The following is a 20,456-nucleotide window of genomic DNA, read 5'->3' as shown; positions in this document are numbered from 1 at the left end:
CAGCATTGTCCAACTCAATGTTTTAAAACAATATCTCTAGCTACTCATTCTGTCTAGTTATTTGTGTGCATTTTGCTTTAGTCTGTAGGGATTTCAGAAGCATTATGTAGCTTATCCTCAACACCTCTCATGATTTTGTGGAAAAAGACCACCACCAGTTTTATCGTAAACATTTGAGACCTGGCTAAATTAAACAACTTGGCCAACATCTACTCTCAAGGTTCACGATGGTTAGAAACTGAACATAAAGCTGACTGACATGCAAACCAATGAACTTGGACCATGTACTCATTCTTGTCAACCAAAAAAGTTCCACTGCAGATACTGATTTTCTTTTTTAAAGGTTGGGGGGAAACATATCAACTGATTGGCCTTCCAGAACACCTAACTCTGATAAAGCCAGTGACAGACTTTATTTTTTTCAAAATTTTAGGTGATGAAATACAGCACTAGCATATTTAGAATTTTTGCAGAAGCTTTGCTAAGACTAAAAAAATCACTCGTGCATTCTCCCTGACCACTTCTGAGCTATTTGTTTATTCCAGGAATCTCAAAGAAGCGAGCAACCTACATAGGGAAGTCATGCCCTGCCCTAGCTCACCTGACGTGCAGCCATTAAACAAGCACGTGGTTCAGAACTGGCCACAGCACGTGTAGCCCCTTGCCCAGCCAGTGCTCTGTGAATACAGGAGAGATTGGCAATGTCTGGAACATAGGAGAAAATGTAGTCAGGTGGCAAAGCCACATATAAAGTTGTTCAAAACTGGGGATTACGTCCCCATTTAGGAAGCAGCTTAATACAAAATACAAACAATAAAGTAAATAAACCAATATGAATCTTCGAAACAAAAGTGTCAATACAGTTGTATATCATAGAAAATCTGTATTAGGCAGGATAAAACACAAATCACACGTGCCATAAAACTACTCAGTCTGAATATATTATCTTACAGTTACTATAGCTCTGCCAGCTATCATTATTTCTATAACACTTGAATTCATCTGCTATTTCATCCTCTGTAGACAGGTCATTTAGAAGTGGCAAAAACCTAGATGGAATCAGGAAGTTTAAAGTGCTGATGTCTGAAAAGACAAAGAGGTAAATTATACTAATCATCTTCATGCCAAAAGCCCTCCAAAAATGTTTTATGCTTAGTGTTTTTTAAAAGGCCTGTCTAAACTTGTTTTCCAAGAAATACTGTGCATAAAAGGAGAGCAAAATACTTCGCTACAGTCACTATAAGAAAAAATGACTTTTTGTTTTAAGCGGACTAGTAAAATGGAAAATTAGGGAGTCAAATGGAAACTGAATGAGTTTGAAAACAGGTCAAAAGCTTAACTTCTTCCTCAAACTAGAGCTGCATCTCAGTCAGAAAACCCCGGAGGAACCAAACTCACACACTTGTACCCTTCCAAAGTCCCCACTGCCCTGCACCACCTGCTTTTTCACTTCCTGCAGTTCCCATAATCTCCACTCATCCTTCTCAACTGCAGTCCCTCTACTCTTAAAACTGAAATACAAACAAAAAAAACTTGTGAGTTTGGCTCTTCAAGAAACCAGAAAAGGAGGGCAGGGACGAAGGAAGAATAATTATCGGAAAGTACAATTCTTTCTCTTGTGGACAATTTTCTTCTGCCTGGTTGGCTAAATAAACTATGCAAAAACACAGTTTTGAGCTTGGAGAACTAGTTTCACTGCTAGTCGAAGTGGCAGGCTTGGCACGTTTGTCTTTTCCAGGCAATTCACTTCTTTCATTCTGGAATACAATTACACTGGAGCTGGAAAAAATTACACTGGAGATTTACTATCAATATTATGAAGTGTGCGTGCAATGCATATACAGACATTAAAAATCACAATTTGCTTTAACGTTATAAACCAAGCACAACAGAAAAAAATTAACAGTATCTATCAGTCCACATTCACTTCCTCTAATGAAACAGATGGGTATAACAGGACTTGGACCTAATTTCTTCAGACATGACAAGGCGCTATCACTCCTCCTTCAGCCAACTAATTACTTCTTTTGTAAGCATTCACTTATACCGTTCCAATAAAGATAACAAGCCTCATCTGAAGTAGGATCCAAGTACAGCCATCCTTTTGGCCACCCACTATTCAAAAAAGGCCCTCTGGTCCTACCAGTCTTCTGCTCCCAATACTGACTTCATCCCACAATTTTTCCTCATCTTCAGATAACTTATCCTGCAATTCATTTCCATTCCTGTCTTCTTCTACTGCTTGCATAGCTCTATTAAAGTGACATATAAACACAGGTAACATGCCAATAAGCAGATCACGATGGACTATTTCTCAGTTGCAGAGAAGCATTGCTACTGTCACAGAGGATGACAGGTGGAATTAATATTTGCAAACATTTTTGTAAAGACAATGTGAGTTGTAATATTTGGAAGTTATCCCCAAAGAGCTTAATCTTTAGAACAGAAGTTGTAAACTCTCTTTGTGGCAAAATATGCTTCCCCCTTCCCCCCAAAAAAGGAAGGCAAACAGATCAGGCTTACATTCTCAAATCATTGAAAAGAGAAGCATGAAACAGGCTCCATATTAGCGGCAGTGTTTAACAATAAACATTAACTATCAAGCACCTAATAGGCCATTTGCTTCAGCAACCAGTGAATGAAGAGATTGGAACATATCCACTGTGTTAATTATGCAAAACAACCGATGCACAAGGCATTTCCTGAGGATTAATGAACAGCTGCCCAGGGACAGGAGGAGGAGGAGGAGGAGGAAGAGCAGGGATAGCCTGAAGCAAGGTCGTGGAACCCTGGCAGAAATTAAACCCCAGTAAATTTCCCCTACCAAAGCTATTTCTATTGTTACAACATAAAAATTTAAACCTGACACATGGTTTGACATAATTTAAATTAACACATTAAAGGCTTTCGTATGAAATAGGTCATTAGAATTTTTCATACTTCCATGTGAAATACTGTGCAAAACAAAGCCCATCAGTTTTTGTGTCAGGAAAGCAAACGGGATGATACCATCATCCCAAGATGAGGGTATCTAAAGCATTGTAACTGGCAATGTTGCATTAACTTGTAAATCTAGACACAGGCACCTTCATAAAACTCATTAAAACTCACTAGTTAGGGTTTTTAACACATTTTGAGAATGCCTATCTATAAATATACTTATCCCAACTTGATTTAATAACAGCATTAAAACTCTCATTATAGAAAATCATATCAACTCCAGATCAATACATGCAAAGGCAGCAAAATCGCACAGGATTAGAGTAAACTAGTAATTTGCAGACTAAGAATGCAAGCATCTAGCTCAAGTGCCTCCTGTAGCCAGAGTAGCAACCTCTTCTAAAAACCTTCTAAAAAAGGCTTTTTACCTGTATATAAAATATGAGCTATTAGCTTTGTAAAGTTCCTATTGGAATTTAATTGGGCAAGAGTAACTTTCAAGTAGTCCATCTGCCTGGAGCACAGCAGCTGTGATGGGAAGTAGGGAATGCCATTGCAATATTTGGATAAATTCTCAAAAAAAACTGTACAAGCCTCCAGTAATTAGCAGACAATAAGAGAATTCAGAGCTTGGCACTGAAGCTTTATTTCTATTTGCAGAAACTATCTGACTTGTTTATTATGTATACTTGTTTATAGAGAATAAACAGTACAATGATTTGAGCCACCTGATACTAGCATATCACAAAAGTAAAATTTGGTATTAATGTACATCTTTGTTTCCTGTCATCTTATGCAAAATGTTTCTCTGCAGAAAGAAGCATTCCCAAAATTATCGGAAATCATCCAACATTTTCATTTTCTCCTAAAACTTGATGATAGAATAATATCACATTATTACATTGCATAAATTATATTACACTGCCTGAATGTAACATGAGGCTATGTAAGTCTGCTATATCCTATGACAAGATCATCCCCACTACACCCATCTCATCAATTCTTGCAAATTAAATATGGTGAAGCCTGTTCAAAGCTTAAATAAAAGGTGTACTTAAGATAACAAAATCAGTAAGGCTAATGAAGCCACTATTGGAACACTAACCTGAATTAATGATATGGTGAGAATTTAGTCTCAGTCTTAAGAACTGCTGTAATCATAAAAGCAAACCATGCAGGATTATTTAAAATCCTGTGAAATATTTCCCATATTCCCATATGCATTAATTTCTCTTCCTGCCCCTATTCTATTCTACAATGGCAGCTGGTTTCAGATTTAGCATGTTTTATCACAATATACAGGAACGATATTTTTCTTCAAGTACATCTCATGAGCGACTTTTGAAGTTTAAGACTTAAGATCTGCTACCAGTCCAGCGCTATTTGCTGCACATCCTGAATTTTTGGCCAATCTATTCTGGAATGATTAAGGTAGAAAATTCACATTTAAATGAAAGTCTATCATGCAGATTATTTGTGTGGGAAACAACAAAACTACCCTTAACACCATGGAAATCTGGATTGTGAAAAGTCCTGGCAAAAAGGTTTATCAAAAGCACATCAAGTCAAAAGTGCACAATATGAACAAAAGCATATATAGCACACACTCACATACATGTTCCACCCCAAGAAGACAGTATGAGTCTAAATCTGTAACAGAAAAGAAGCCAAAATATTCTATCAAAGTAACTTGAATATGAAAATATTGAAACAATATTGCTCTTGCCATATATGATCATCAGTCATACGTGAAGCTGTCTACTCACATGGCTGAAGTTCAAGACAATTTTCACCCCTACTGCCTCTATATTTTCTTACCGCAGCCTCAGTACCTGGCATGTTCATTAACAACGCACTGTTACGTGACTCTCCCGCACCCGTGTTGCGTCGCTGGTCACCGCAGCCAGCTACACTTAGCGCACAGGCTGATGTTGCACGAAAGAGGCAACGATACTGTGCAGCCCTTCAATAAGCAGAACATACCATTAAACGCTCCTTTCCAGCACAGCGGACTAGCTTAAAGTAATCCTCCACGTTACCCACGAGCCCAAACTTAGGGAAGATCCATCATGGTACTCAGCACAGGGAATGCATCCGTAATCTGCATATGCAGTGACAAGCTACTTGCACTTTAACTTTCATTAATATTATTTTTATGGAATAAATACAGAGAACTTGAGAAGTGGTCAGTGCTTATTACACCTTAATCTATGAAAATAACGTTTTTGTGGCAAACTAATCCCATAATTAAAATGGCAGCTGTGATAAACTGGTACAAGCAACACTTCACATACTCGTGCAGTCAACTTCAGTCTTGAACAAATATTTTATATTGCACAGAAAAGATATTTCGTGAGCCCACAGTGTTCCATACATGCATCAGTCTTATTTTAAAATATCAAGAAAATTTATTCTCCCTTGTCTAAGAGCTGTTCTCCAATTTGAACACATACAATGGGAAACACTTTAAAAAAAAAAAAGAAAAAGAGTCATGTTTGAACCTTAACTTGCCCCAAAATAAAAACCTCACATTTATATTTTTCAGTTTTTGTGTATTTCAACCAACCATAAATAGACTATGTAGCCATATTCAAATCTAAAACAAGATTTAAGACTTTGGGCCCACGTTTAAGATTTCAGGTTCAAGCCTGCATATAGCATTACTTTGGAGTACAGATCACAACAAAGAAAAAAATCTACTTCTCTGAATATCTGGAATATATATTTGATTGTTTTAAGATATTCCATATGAGGAAAACTTTAGATACTTCACAATTATAAGATATTTTTCAGGTTATATAGAAGTGTCTAACCGCTGAAGTAACAAAAGCGCTGGAGATGAAAAGTTGTTAGAGACAGCAGGAGAAAACAACAGTATTGGGCAATTTATTGATTTACAACTATTGTCTTCTTACTTTCAGGAAACACTACCTGCTCTTCTGCATTTCCTGGTTACTTGGTCTGGACCGCTCTGCTGATGCCAAAGTACTTGCAGAACTTGCCAAAATGAAAGAGCCCTCAGACACTGTTGGCTTTATATTTGCATAAACTAAAGTAACAACTACACATCAGTAATTTCTTTCACTGAATCCTGCTGGATGCTGTATTTTTCCCTTGCCAGAAGTGGCTGCTAAAATAAAAAGATGGCTGAAGAAGAGAAAGCAACTCTAAAGAAAGCATTTCATTTTGGTATTAATGGATATAGTAAAACTATGCATCAGGAAGAAAAGTGCCCCCAAAAGCTTTCATGCCTGTTGTTTATGCAATATGCATATAAGTAGTATGTGACTGGTCTATGATAAAAAACTTGTAACACTAATGGAGAGCTGACTGTCAAATAACAGCCATTAGGAAAGCCATAGACTCAAACTTATCTTTAAATTAATTATCTGTAAGCCTATCAGTCTGTGACAATTTTGTAGTACAGAGATCATGTTAGCTTCAGATCATTAAAAAAAACCCAAACTTCTACATTCCCTAGCTACAAGAAAATTTTCCTTAAATCTGTTATTTCATTTATTTACCTTAGTGTGCTTGGTTTAATCACTAATTACCTGTACTTACAAGTATCATTTTATCGAACCAAAATTTGAAAGAGCATTCCTAAAGAGAGCATAGAATTATATGTAATAACAACAAGAACGAAAGGCTTCCCTTTTTTATTAGTAGCTAAGGTATTCCTTTATATCTAAGGAATAACCACAAGATGCTGTTCAAATGACCTAATGAAATGGGTCGCAAAGAAACACATTACTTGCAGATGTTAAACTGTGATTCAATGGCCCAGCAAAACATGAAAATGCGCCCAGTACTATTGAAAAGGAACAGTCTGGACTCAGTGGATTTTATGAGGCAGCCACACCACCGCAGAAGCAAATCTCAGCAAGTGAGATTCAAGGATGATGGTATGAACACAAAGACAACGGGTGTCACTGAAACGGATACTCACCCTGCCCAAGATACAGCAGTCCTGACCGGAAATACAAAAACAAATAGGCACCAAATTTTTTTGCCAAATCAATCTCCACCTTTCCCAAGGGCTCAGAAAGGCCTTCACAATATTGCCATACAAACGTCTCCAAGCCTCAGGAAACACTTCCCAGTTTTTAAAAGGAAAAAGCTGACAGTAAGCAAATCATTAACAGAAATGACAACCGAACCTGCAAATGCCATCCAAGTAAATGGCAGTCTTTCTGAGCAAGACATAATGCCTTCAGACATCTCCTACATAAGAATAACTAATCATTTGCAAGATGGATTCAGGAAAAGTGAGGTGGACGGTCAGTTACATCAAAAACCAACAACAAAATCAGAATGCAATGGACCTATCCACCCAGACTCTGATGATTTCTCAGCACCAGAAAGGACAACTGTTTCTATACAGGTGCCTGAATACATGCATCTGAGTTTTCCACAGGACAGCAATGCTTCCATGGATGCACTAGACATGACCATGGATTTAAGTAACTCACTGCATTCTTCTACTGTCATAAATCAGTCCAATGAAAACAGCACACTGTCATCTAATTCCGAAAAATCGCATGCTTGCTTAAGCAATTCCAGTTACTGCAGTGAATGCAATCCACATTCTGACTCCTGTGAAGCAGATTGTGAGTTACCTGTAGCCAACAAAGGCGCAAGTAGTAAGGAAACGACCCCTTTGTTGCCTCCATCAAATCACAGTTTACCTCCTTGTTTCCTCGGAGATTATCAGCGGTCCGGAGAGCATGACACAGTGACACTAACAAATGACGATCATGCGATAATGTCACTGACCAGCAGTAATGCATCAAAATCCATTCCTTCATGTCACACTGGGATCAAGAAAAATTCCACCCAGACAGATGTTTCAGACTGTAATAACTGCATAGAAGGATTTCACATAAAGTCTTATCTGCCAAGGAATGAAATAAAACCACAAACCAACAAAGAGATTAGAGAAATGAATCAAATTCATTTGGCACATGGGGAACTGTGCGCCCTACAAGGCAGGCTGCAGTCTGTAGAGGAATCCTTGCAGTCAAACCAGGAGAAGATTAAAGTCCTTTTGAATGTAATTCAAGACCTGGAAAAAGCCAGAGCCCTCAGTGAAGGGTATGGTGCATTTTAATATTAGAAACTATTTTACTTGGTAATTTATCAGAAGTCTGAAGTAGATGTTAGCATTCTTTTAACCTTTGCTATCGAAAAAAATCTTTCCTTGAAATATTTAAAGATGAGTTTGCAAAACTGTATCTCATCCACTGTTTCTGATATTTGGGCCTCTGCAGAGAAGCAAGTCTCTTTATAGTTTGGCTTTAATTAACACTGCCTTTACTAAATCCAGTATGAGACGCTGTTTAACAACCCCTTTTTATTTAGATTTATGGTGTCAAATACAATGTCACCAACACATGAGAGTTGGCAGCCTCCATCTAGCTACAATCTCTATGCAGTGGCAACAACAAAACCCAACAGTCTAATGTACTAATGAAATATAATAGAAATCAATGGCAGCCAAACTGTCTCTTACTATCAAGGTCAGATATGCACTTAATGACAAAGCAGTCTTACTGCTGAAATGGTTTGCATTAGCAAAAACATGCTTCTGTTGAATAAATAATTCATGCCTTCATAAGCAAGCAGAAGTATTCGTGGCCAAAGTAATGCATCTGCAGACTTTTTTGGGCACCACATTGGTGGCTGCATTTCATGGCACCATGAACAACATAGCTGCTTAAGGGGAATGCTTTAAGAATAGGAAAAGGCACAACGGTGAGTCAACTTCAAGAGGTTCAATGTGCTATTAAGATTTCCCTGAGGGTGGCGCTGGGGGCTTAAAAGGGATTAAAGCATGAACACAGAGCATGCGATGACTGTTAGCAAGAATTTAAAGACTATCAGCCAGAGATTTTAGAACGACTGCTTCCTGTACTGTCGCAAGAGTGCATGATCTGTATTTATTCTTAGTATGTTCTCATAGTGACTACTAGTCCAGGGCTGCAAGAATTATTTATGTAATTTATTTATGCACTATAAATAATGATACTATAAATGCAGCTTATGTCTAAATACTGAAGAACTCACATCTTTGTATGACAAAGTTAAAACAGAATTTAAAACACTTCTATGCTCAAAATACATCTTAAAACGTCCTAATAATGCTTTCCAAACCAGCAGCAGTGGTTCCAACTTACAGTATATGTGTCTAGGTTAAATTTCCAAGTTCTGTTTAAAATAATCTATTGTTTCCCTCAAATAACTTTTATCTTTGGAAAAAAATGGCAAACATATCTCCTCAAAGTATCATGGGAACAAGGATTCCATTTTTTAAAGCTAAAACCAGGTGAAGTCTAATATAATCACACATTTACTTTCACACTTAATGCAACTAACCTAGGCATCCAGAATTAATCATCTATGTGTGCTTGATGCATGAGTAAAATTGCATGCTTCATTTTAATATCAGATAATTTTTATCAACAGTATTTCCTGATTACAATTAATGGATAAACCTGGTACAATCTGACCCAACCTTCTGCATTTCCACAAAGAGGAGGTCGCGCTGGGCAGGCGCACGGGCACAAAAGCAAAGCGCAGAGCATGACTCACTCTCGTGACTCAAACGCAAGACTTTGCACATACCCCCATGTGGACCAAAAAGGTTTGCATGGCCAAAGACTTGTTAGGATAAAACTGACTAAAGCTGCCATTGTATACTCTGCCATTTTCCTATAACTTCTGAAGAATAACATATCTATTCTGATTTTCTTATGAAGGATTCTTTCATTCTTGAAGTATTTTATCTGGGGACTGAAATTACCCCCTTTTTCCAATTCACAATCCAAATACAAATTTTCACATACTTTAAAAAAAAATCCTATTGCTCAAGTTAATATCTATTTACTCTGTACAGTTTACCTTTTTAATCTGGAAACATTATCCAGTAATGTACATCCTTTTGTTAGCAGAAAGATACTTCTGTTTATTTCCAGTGTGTCAGCCTTCCTCCCATGTAACATTTTTTCCATATAATTCAGCTCCAACTATCCTCTCAGACAGTCCTTCTCATTCATTCTTCTCTATCCCCAAAGCCACACAATTTTCTAGCACTAACTTTGCAAAGGGCTGTCAAGAGAAATCCATCCACACAAATTCATAACAGAAGTGCAAAAACATTTCTAAAACACCAGAACAAAATTTAGTTCAGTAGATTATATCCAAGGACAGGGGAGCAAACCTCCAAGTAGGTGTCAGGTTTAAGCAATCCCTTGTCTATACTACATTTTATATTACTACTACCCAAATATGGGTCTTCAGGGAATTAAAAAACATCCAGTCCTTCTCCCATGCATCTACTTCTGCATGGGACAGGCATGACTTCATCCCAGCTTGCTAGGACCATCTACAAACTACAACAGTAAAATTGAACATTATTAGTGATTCTGGAAGTCTCATAACAACCTCTGTGAAGAAAGACCTCTTTTATTCCAAAAACAAGCAGAAAACTATTTTGGTCCCATCTGAATTCTTCTAATTCCAGTTAAACCAGCTCAATATAAATGTAATGATTCCTTCAGATATAAGGAGCCACTGACCCCAGTGTTTCTAATCCAGATCTTTGCAGCATAAAAAAGATTTAACTCTAGTTGTTGTTAAACCAATCTTAGACTACTGTGAATCCCAAGCTACAATATTTTCAGAAATGACACTTCCATGTCCTATTTTATTAGGTTATTCATTAGAGCAAATTTCATAGCAGGTAGGGATAAATCTGTTTTTCTACTTTACACATATATCAAAATTGCCCTGATGGTACCTGCAAAAATATAAAAATTCAAAATAGCTTTTTTTTTTATTTTATTGAACAGTCTAACTTTCTGAACTATTAGCAGTAAAAATCTGAAGCAAGGAAACAAGAAAAGATGAAAGAATGGAAACCATGAGGGTAAGATCAACTTGATTCACATAAAGCATTGGCTATTCAAATACTTCCAAGTGTGTTTATAAGAAGTATTGCGACCACATGTTTTTGTAACAAGTACTCAAGTAAGAGCCGAAAACTAGTATCTTCAAAAGCAGGAAGCACAAAGACAAAAACAAAATATAAACTAACTTGGGTTTCAGTTGTTTTAAAGCTATCTTCTAATCATAGAATTTGACACTTGAGTTTTTAGCAAGGTGGTGCACAAAATTATTTAAAAAAAAAAAAAGGAAAAAATGAAAGAATCCTAGAGATATGTTAATGTATCTATAAACACAAATTACATGAACTATTGTCTATTACAGGCGCAACTTCTACCACACCGGTCAAGACCTCAACAACTGCAGCACCTGTCAGAACACTGCATGTATCATTTACAGGTACCTCAGCCCCTCATGCTATTTGGTATTGTCTGTATGTCCCTCACAAATGCACAATGTTTTGCTTAAAACTATAAAAAGGTCCATTACTACAAATCAAGTTTTTAAAAATGACCAAATGGAATATCTGAGTTATGTTCTTTTCACCCCAGCACAGGGAGAGCAGTTAATGCTGGGGTTATCTGACAGGGGTGCTGCCCTTCCGTGAAGTCCAAGGAGAAACCTTCAGTGCATTATTCTTACAGGCACGCTTTGAAAATCTTTAAGTGGTTTCTGATGATTAAATTCCCTGTGTATGTTACATTTTTAAACCTGACATATCTGTAATAAATTCTGATCTTGAAAAAGATAAAGAATCAGTTCTCTAGATGCCAGTAAGTTATAGCTACAGTTCATGTTCATATGCAAACCACAACTAAAAAATCCCATGCTTCTCACTTCAGCGAATATTTATTTGTTATTATTTTGAGAGATAAACTGCAGTTGATGTTAAACCCTTATGAACCAGCTAACTTTGTAGCAGTGAGTTCTTTAAGCTGCGCATGTTCCAGACGTGCCATCTACAGAGACCCCGTGAAGTTCCTCGGCTTGCCAGCCATTACGCGGCCGCTAGCAATTACACGGCACGCTTAGCCTGTCCCTCGGCAGGGCACTGCTAGAGCTTGCATCAGTTTTTAACCCCCTTAGGCGATCCCTGCTGCCTCAACTGTGAGGCAGGAAATGCATCTTCAGGTAGAGTGCGTAGGATTTACTACGCTCTTCACACAACTATTTGGAGACTAGTTTTCTCGAATAGGAAGCCTAACCTACCATTGCTTTTCTGTGAGAGAAATTATTTTATGCTGCACTCCTTGATATAGTATTAAAATCCCTAGGCCCACAGTAATCCCATTTCTTTCCTCATATCCTTCCAACACTGCCTGTTGTTCCTGTTTATGCTCCCCATCATGCTACTGGGAATATGCTCGTTCTTTGTCTAACCGCTGAACTTCTGTTTTGTTCAATGACTGACCACCCAGTACGTTACAATTTGGTAATGTGCCACCTGCCCAGAAAGGAGGTTTTTTGGGTGTTTATTGTTTTTTCCTCACTTTCCCATAGTAAGAATTGCAGATTTTTTTTCCTACAGTAAGTACATCACTGCCATTTTTACTTACTTAGAACCAAACACAAGTATTGTCCATAAAACAGAAAATGATATTGTCAGTTTTTGGTCTTCCTATGATTCACAAAACCAGGCCATCCCTAAACATTCTTCTCACAGCCAGGATAAAATAAGCAGTATTTTCAGGGACACACTTAGGTGTGATTGTTTATTATCCTCTCTCAAAAACTTTAAATAAAGCTGAAGTTTCATTTATATTGTTCTCATGATTATTCAAAAGCACACTACTTTGAATAGGAAAAAATATATTTTTATAAACCAAGAAATATTAAAATTACATTACATAAAAGCAACGGAGCTGATCATCTTTACATCCCAAAATACAGCCAGAATTCTACGATACAGTTATAAATAGGTCTAATAAGCCAACAAAGGCAAAAAGAGAACTTCCCTGGGCTTCCTGAAGCAATCACTCACGTGGCAGTTATGGTGAACTTCATACCAAAACAGCATGAAATTTCATAGTGTCAAAAGTCTCTGACAGCATGGTTACATATTCATGTATTACAAGATGGCTATAAAATGTGAAAAAATAAATTCTTTTGCATGCAAGAATTGGGTGCCCTAGAATATATTACAACGAGCTTCAGGGAACAGCTAAGCCAAGGCAGGTAAGCAAAATAATACTGCTAACATGCCCATTATTCCAGCAGGTTCTTCTAATAATAGAACCTAAAGTAGAACATGAAGCTTATTTCTTCTTCAGTGAACATTATCTTTCTTCTGAAAGCAAATTATCACACACATTATTTGTTATCAGCTACAACTTGCCTATGAACACAGAGATTAAAAAATAACTAATCTCTGGCTTTGTTTTCTTCTTCAAAAGTAATGATAAATGTTTACTTGTTCTTCCCAACATTACAATGTAAGTTTGTGTTTTTGTTTTGTTTTCTTTTTTTTTTAGTTTTCTTTGACACTGAAGAAAGCAAAACAGAAAGCCATAAAGTGAGATTTTTCAGCTTGCAGACTGTTTTATATCTTTCTTTCCCTGAGCCTGTAGGTTCCCTCTCCCTGCCCTTCCTTTAGTCATTCTATTAATTAATTAAATGTTAATCTTCATGATTTCATATGTTAACAAAGAAATTATTTAAACAATTGCTTCACTTTAATCCAAGTTAAATTAAAAGTGTTATAATTTCCTTATCATATCTCAGTGTCCTCAGGAACAAACAAGGCAAGACCAAACTTTGGCTGTTGAATCACTGTCTGGCTCAAAGCTCACTGCGTTCAAACTCAAAATTAAATACTAAATGAAAAAGACAAGTAAAAACCTTCTCTGGTAAACTGATCAGTCTTCTTTCCTATAAGAGACTGATTCAGAGCAGGATATTTTCAGACACATTATCTTAAATATCTCTAAAATATGTCCTTAACTCCACATAGGGCACAACAGACGTTAACCATGCTTGGTAAATGATGTGTCTGGAAAAAAACACCAAAGGTTCGAGTCAAAAGATACCCGGAAAAATGCTCTCATCTCACACATCCTACCAAGTTTACAATTCAAATTTTTTGTTTTTCTCTCATTTTCCTCTCTTGATGGCTTACAGATTTTGAAAAGACAAGAAACTGAAGGACAGATCTGGTATTACTTAACCAGCCAAAACATCCTCTTACATTTGCAAAACCAAGATTGACGAATACTTTGGGAGTAAGGGCGCTTTATTTCTCAGGGGGGAAAAATGGTTACAGAATTTTTGAATCTCTCAAATTTTTGTGTTAAATCTTCACATTAACTTTCCGCTCCTATTCTTATACCTACCACCAATGCTCCAGAAGGACAATCAGTTTTACACGTACAGAGACACAACATGGCCTAATGTCTTAAGCATAAGGCTGCGACTCCAAGTTCAAATGTCTGCCTAGCTTCTGATGGCTGTACGATATTAAGATGACTACATTTTTGTATTCCTATCTGTAAAATGGAAACAACTACACACTTAGCATTAATTTATATAAACAGAGTCCTATATAGGCCAAATTACCAGGAAAGCTAAAGAAAAATTGCAAGAAAAAGACAGATGGCATTTGGAACAGGTGGCTGATTTGCAAAACTCCCTGCATATCCAACTGACTTTCATTTTAACTGCAACTAATAGCATCACCATACAAACTAAAACATGCCAATAAACTTACTCAAGTCTCTCCAGTATATGACTTACTAAGTTCTAACTTCAGAATATTAAGAAACCTACTGCACAAATGCAGCATGAACAGAGCTGCAGCTCACAATTCCCCATTTTACCTCCTTTCCAGTAATGCCATACACTGCAGGCTTAAGAGAATGACAAGAAAAAAGACGGGTGCACAGTCAGAATTTACATATGATATCTTAGACCTCATTTGAAACAGTCAGGAATATGTTTCAAACCAAAATTAGTGGAAAATTACAATATTGCTATTTTAACCCTGTCTTGTTGCACTTCTTTTTTTGGGAAGGGAACTCTACTTCCAGGACTTTACAGCTGATGAGCTAATGAGAATGCTGGCTTACTGAAATCACATACTCATTTTCCTGGCTTTCTTCCTCCCTCACAATAAAAAAATTTACTTCTATACATATTGCATTTCTGATGTGTTGTAATGTTTTAAAGTTTGTTTAAGAAAAAAATGCTTCCATCTATTAACCTCTGTGCCATGCTCCAAAACAGTCTCATAGTTCAAGACAACTCACAAAAACAATGTACAGATGGGAAGATCTGCACTACTGTTCATAATAAATATACACAACTAATATACATTAAAAAGCAAAATTACTAGAATGTAATTTTAAAAAATAAACACACCATGAAGGCATTCCTTCTCCAAGTTCTGTCACATTTATTTATGGCCAAAGGAAACCTCCTCTTATGCATTCTCTTCCTTTGAGAACTGAAGTGCTCTGTGGAAATGATGAACTTGCCAATCAGACATTGTGAAGATCACGCGGAGAAGTTAGAAATTACAGTGCATAATGGTAGAACTTGATTTGAAACATATTCTCTGGCATCTTTTGTAACTTCGAATATACTAGTATGTTCCAGAAGTTTTAGATATGTGAACAAGTTCTCTACATAAAACCAGCCCTTTATTTATGACCTGGACTATAAATGCGCTTGTGGCACTGCATTGCTGGCAGGGCAGAATGATTCTTTAGATTAATGTACAACAAGAAAGGACAAACGACTTTTTCCTTTAGCTTGAAAAGATTTTCTTTATTTCAAAGAATATGGCAAACCTTTAGCTTCACAAGCTTTAAGCATTTTTCCTTTTAATTTTTTTTTATGGATATAAGCAATAAAATATACCCTCAAAAGTGTTCTTCAGACCATATTTTCTAGATGAGCCAAACTCATTAAAGAGTTTGATATGCTTATTAGGTAAAGTCAGGGTTGGACATAGCATTGCAGCCTATTGTTCAACATACAACTCAACTGAGTGCTGATGTCCTTAACTCCTGCTAATGAACATAGTATTTATTCTTCTCAAAGTACTTTACACATCACTAATTAAACACCACAACTTGTCTACGAGACAAACTTGTTAGTCTTCTCTACAGTACACCAGAAACTCCAGAGGTTACATGACTTATCCGAGATCAAAGAGCAAGTCTGCATAAACATACACATTCAGGACAAGACAGATTTCCTTTATTTGGTCATGTTGTCATCCTTCACAACGAACAACCTCTGAGATCCCTGAGACCATAAAAGTTGTGCATTTTTATTGGACTCTGCAGCAAAAGAGGCCACTCTCTGGATTATATATACAAACTACCTTTTATCACAAGATGCCTTCCCTCTGCAGAGGAGTAAACTATGTGGCTTCGCCTACCCCTTTAGTTTACACAGTCCCAATCCAGGAAAGAGATTCTGAGCAACAGTCATAACTGTCTGGAGTAAAGAACAGGCGAAACAGCAAAACAGTGGTGTGCCTTTTGATTTTCTTGGTTGTTTTTAATTGCAACGGTGCCTGGAGGCACTACAATGATCAGTAGAGTGCATACAACAGAACACAGTTCCTGCTCTGAACAATTTCTAATCTTAACAGACAAAGCAGAAGACAGCAAGAAAAAACAGTAGCATCATTCTTATTCATTAATATTCATTTTTATAGAGATGTGGGCATAAGAGACAGTTACAATAAAGCATTCAGAGTAACCAAAATTTGAAGTTCATTACAGACTCATTAGACAACATTCTGAAAAAAGTAATTGTGCTCATCAGTTTTTCTAAAAGATGCATGTATTTTTTTCTACTAATGTAGCTTCACTGTTGTCATTAATTATAGAATCAAGTGTTTCATCTTGTTCTCCCTTTCCCTGCTCCTAAGTCATCAGTGATCCAAATACAGCAGTATGTTGTATTACTGTCAGTGAATCATCTTTTATTATGTACATTTTAAGCAGTCACTGAACCCATCAATATACTAACCTCGTGTCAGTCCAGGTGTTGGTTAAACTGACTGGTAAAGCAATAGAGGACCTTTCATTCTTACAGTCACAGAAAATTCAGATCGGATATATAAGGGCTATAAGTTTAGCTTTATTAACAACTATTCAAGCAGTGTTATGTGAAATGACTTGGGACTTGCAGTCTAGATCCTATCAGACAAAAGTTCGTATTACAATAAATAAATGGAAGTAGCAACCAAAAGCAAACAGTTAGCTCAGAATACAAAGGACAAGTATTAAATGGAGACTGAACTGATCTCTTGCCTCTGGAGACGATCTCTCCAACATTAAATTAGAAATAGTGGAAAAAGAGAAGCAAAAAGGAACATGAAGACATGTTATCCTTGTTGTATGTATGTTAGAAACAGAACATTTCATTCTCCAGCGCTCCTGATCTGTGACTTCTAAAAAGCATTAAGTTGCAGTTTTAACACTACGCTGATAAAGTAGAAGAGACACACAGATCAAATTTGTTTTTTACATCACTTTCTTTCTTCTCCTTTAATTATATAATTATTATATAATTATATATTTAATTTATTACATATTACTCCCTGACCAGAGATCTCTCTCCAGCTCTTCTATGCATTAGAATTCTGTTTCTTTCTTTTTGCCAACTTAGTCACTTTATTTCAGTTAAAAACTCAACCACATTAATTATAAAGGGAAACAAGCTTCTAGTTAATTTTAACATATTATTCAACACAATGTTCATACATTTTTATTATCTATAAATATACACACAGACACACACACGCAAAATGTAATTAATATAGTCTTAATATAAACATGCATATTTACTGATTTTACAGATTTCTTTCTCAGGGCCCGAATCAGGAACAGGGCCTGCTTGTGACGTCTTATACAAACACACCTAATGACGATGCCTTATTTCCTTTCAAAAAGCTTTATGGAAAAAACAAACAGCTCCTTCCTCCTCTCCCATCCTCCCACAAATTCAGCTGACAACTCCCATTCGCCTGCCCAGAAAAGGTGGTTGGAATAAGGATTAATACTGGTTACTCAGTACAGATGTAACTTTAAAGAGCAGCATTTTTATGAAGTTGTTAATTACCAGCTGATTTTCAGTGTCACAAATATGGCAACTTGAACCATTTTAAGATTTCTTCCTATTCTGTACACCAGTATACAATGCTGTACTTTACTTTTTACCATCAGGAATGATTTTCATATTAAAGAAAATTTTGTTTTCAATGCAATTGGCTGGAACGCTGCCCTGCATTAATATGACAAGTTATTATACCAAAAAAAGTAACTGCCACTTTTATTTACATACAAAGTAACACTCCCCAGACTCCAAGCTGCCATAGCTACTTCCCAGGATCTCTAAATCCCCTGCCAACTGAAATTTTACAAAGATCAGCGTGAAGTTAACCATTCAGCCTTCTACATGATTTAAATGCCCAAATATAAATCATTTTTCATTAGGCTTTTTCCATAGCACATGAAACAGATTCAATCATTTTTCATCTCATCCTTGACTACTTATACTTAGACAGCTGCTTCTTATTCTCATCAGATCTCTGGTCATCAGTATCTTGGGTGAAGGTAAAAGCTAATTGTTGATACTTTCTCATAGTAAATGTTCTTTTCACAAATAACTCAAATTGCCACATAATAGAGGTCCTTAAAAATAACTATAAAAAAAAGCATTAGCTCCCTTAAATTGACAGAATGAAAAAAGAGAATCATTTATTTGTCAAATCCCTTTACCTACATGGGCCCCCAATAATGGGCTCACACCAGGTTTAAGGAACAGGAGTAACGGCTGGTAGTGGCCAACAAGCATGTGGAGAAGACTAAGGAAAACATAAATCTAACTACCACCATAATGGTAAGAAGTCTGAACTATCTGTATATTTTTAGTACAAATGTTGCATCTTGTTCATTCATTTCCAAGCTTGGCTTGTATGTTCAAGACACTGCATCAACTAGCAGTTAACAAGGAATGGGAGGAAGAAGAAACTGTCATTCCAGAGAACTGCTTATCTCAACAGAAAGCGCAAACTTTGAGGAATTTTATTTTATGGTTAAGCTACTTGTGGTCAAGTTCACACAGGTTAAACTTAACATCTTCCTCAACTGTAAAGCAGCACAATGGAACAGCGTAATTTGAAACAAAATGATGCCCACTCATAAAAGCAAGAGCATATTGTCCATTTAAAAAAAAGGAACCATTAGAAAATACCTGTTTAAACTGTCAGTAAGTCACAATTCAAAGTCACAAAAATAAACAGCAATAGCCACCTCCGCATCTCGTGCAACATGTGGGCTAAAAATAAACTACAGAGCATAATGAAAATGAATTGTATAGGCCATTTCTTCTTCATTATATTTTAAACTGTTCTGGAAAACTGTCACATATATAGGCAGCCAGCACATATGCAAGCATGATTTTTGTTTTATTGGTTTATGCAAAAAAGAAAAAAAAATGGGTGAAAGATATAAGTACATATGAACTGCTATGCAAATGAAGGACAATGTTATCTAACATTATAGACCCTGGGTAATTTTTTTTCCCCTTAATTCTTGTCCCATTGTGTTTGGACCCAACACTGGAGCTGTTACCTCACAAAACTGAAGAGGATCCCCTCAGAAAAGGTTAATAGATGAACTTCTTTCAAGGCAGCAACCTATACTGTCTTGCATTTTAACCAGGCTCTGATATTGAATAATGTTCTGTTCTAACAAAGTATGCATCTTTTCCACATGTTTTTAAAGAAGGAATTTCTCATTTACTAGCTTAATCTCTTCATTTTTTCCATAGTGTAGAATATGACTTCAGACAACAAGAAGGAAGATTTCATCAGATTTTGAAAAGGCTGGATCACGTGGAGCAAAGTCCAGCTCCAGCTTCTCCTCAAAAGCTACCACCTGATCCTCCAATTCCAGAGAAAAAGGAATTAAGAAGGAAAACAAAAAAGGTGAAAAAGAAATGCTTCTGGTGGATTTGACTGCCTTGTGGATCATATATGGAAACACAGAGTTTTTACATTTCAAAAGACACTAGAATACATATGAAGAGGTTTGAGAGCACACACCTGCAAACTCTGCTATAATGAAATCACAAGTAGAAAGCTAAAAAAAGTTTAATAGAGTATCTGAAAACTCAGAAGAATTGAATTTACTTAACAAATCATCTCACTGAATAAATACACATGAAGAGACTATTTTCAACAAAGAACTGTAATTTTTTTCTCATTTTTCTCCAAGGACACTTTCATATACTTTGTAAAGACAACTTTTTTTCAACCTTCCATAATGACGGCAATTAAATCTCTACTTTAAAAAGCAAGTGTAGACAAAGATAAGAACATCATTTAGTCTTCACTTCCTACTTATAAGCAACATGGACTGAAAAATAGAAGAACATGCACTGATCACTAGATGAATCACATAACCAAGTACAAGTTCAGGATGATATATGTTGCTCAAAACAAACAAAAACCAAAAAAACTTCTCAAAGGAGACAATTACAAATATTTCACATCCCCAGTGAAATATTTTGGTTGCCGTCATCCAATATTTAACAAAAAAAAAAAGAAAAAAATT

The 20,456-nt window shown here is 36.4% G+C and overlaps 2 protein-coding genes across 2 annotated transcripts in view; one reads left to right on the top strand and one right to left on the bottom strand.

Annotated features, from left to right (window-relative positions):
- Positions 1 to 20,456, bottom strand: part of DOCK2 (dedicator of cytokinesis 2) — a 228,141-nt gene that overhangs the window by 113,769 nt on the left and 93,916 nt on the right. The gene's annotated exons all lie outside the window — the stretch shown is intronic.
- INSYN2B (inhibitory synaptic factor family member 2B) lies at positions 6,671 to 19,858 on the top strand. The gene is made up of 3 exons (XM_013953657.2): positions 6,671 to 8,034; positions 11,209 to 11,283; positions 19,672 to 19,858. The coding sequence occupies exons 1-3, from the start codon at positions 6,671 to 6,673 to the stop codon at positions 19,856 to 19,858; spliced, it is 1,626 nt and encodes a 541-aa protein (XP_013809111.2).

This window comes from Apteryx mantelli, chromosome 14 (genome assembly GCF_036417845.1).
Source record: "Apteryx mantelli isolate bAptMan1 chromosome 14, bAptMan1.hap1, whole genome shotgun sequence".
Classification (NCBI taxonomy): domain Eukaryota; kingdom Metazoa; phylum Chordata; class Aves; order Apterygiformes; family Apterygidae; genus Apteryx; species Apteryx mantelli.
The sequence above is the reverse complement of the archived record's forward strand: the minus strand, read 5'-3'. Positions and strand labels throughout refer to the sequence as shown.

Bases quoted from the DNA above. Each gene is read 5' to 3' on its own strand.
- INSYN2B (XM_013953657.2), top strand. From the start codon at position 6,671: ATGGGTCGCAAAGAAACACATTACTTGCAGATGTTAAACTGTGATTCA. The intron at 8,035-11,208 runs GTATGGTGCATT...TGTCTATTACAG, and splicing joins GCCAGAGCCCTCAGTGAAGG to GCGCAACTTCTACCACACCG. The intron at 11,284-19,671 runs GTACCTCAGCCC...TTTTTTCCATAG, and splicing joins ACTGCATGTATCATTTACAG to TGTAGAATATGACTTCAGAC.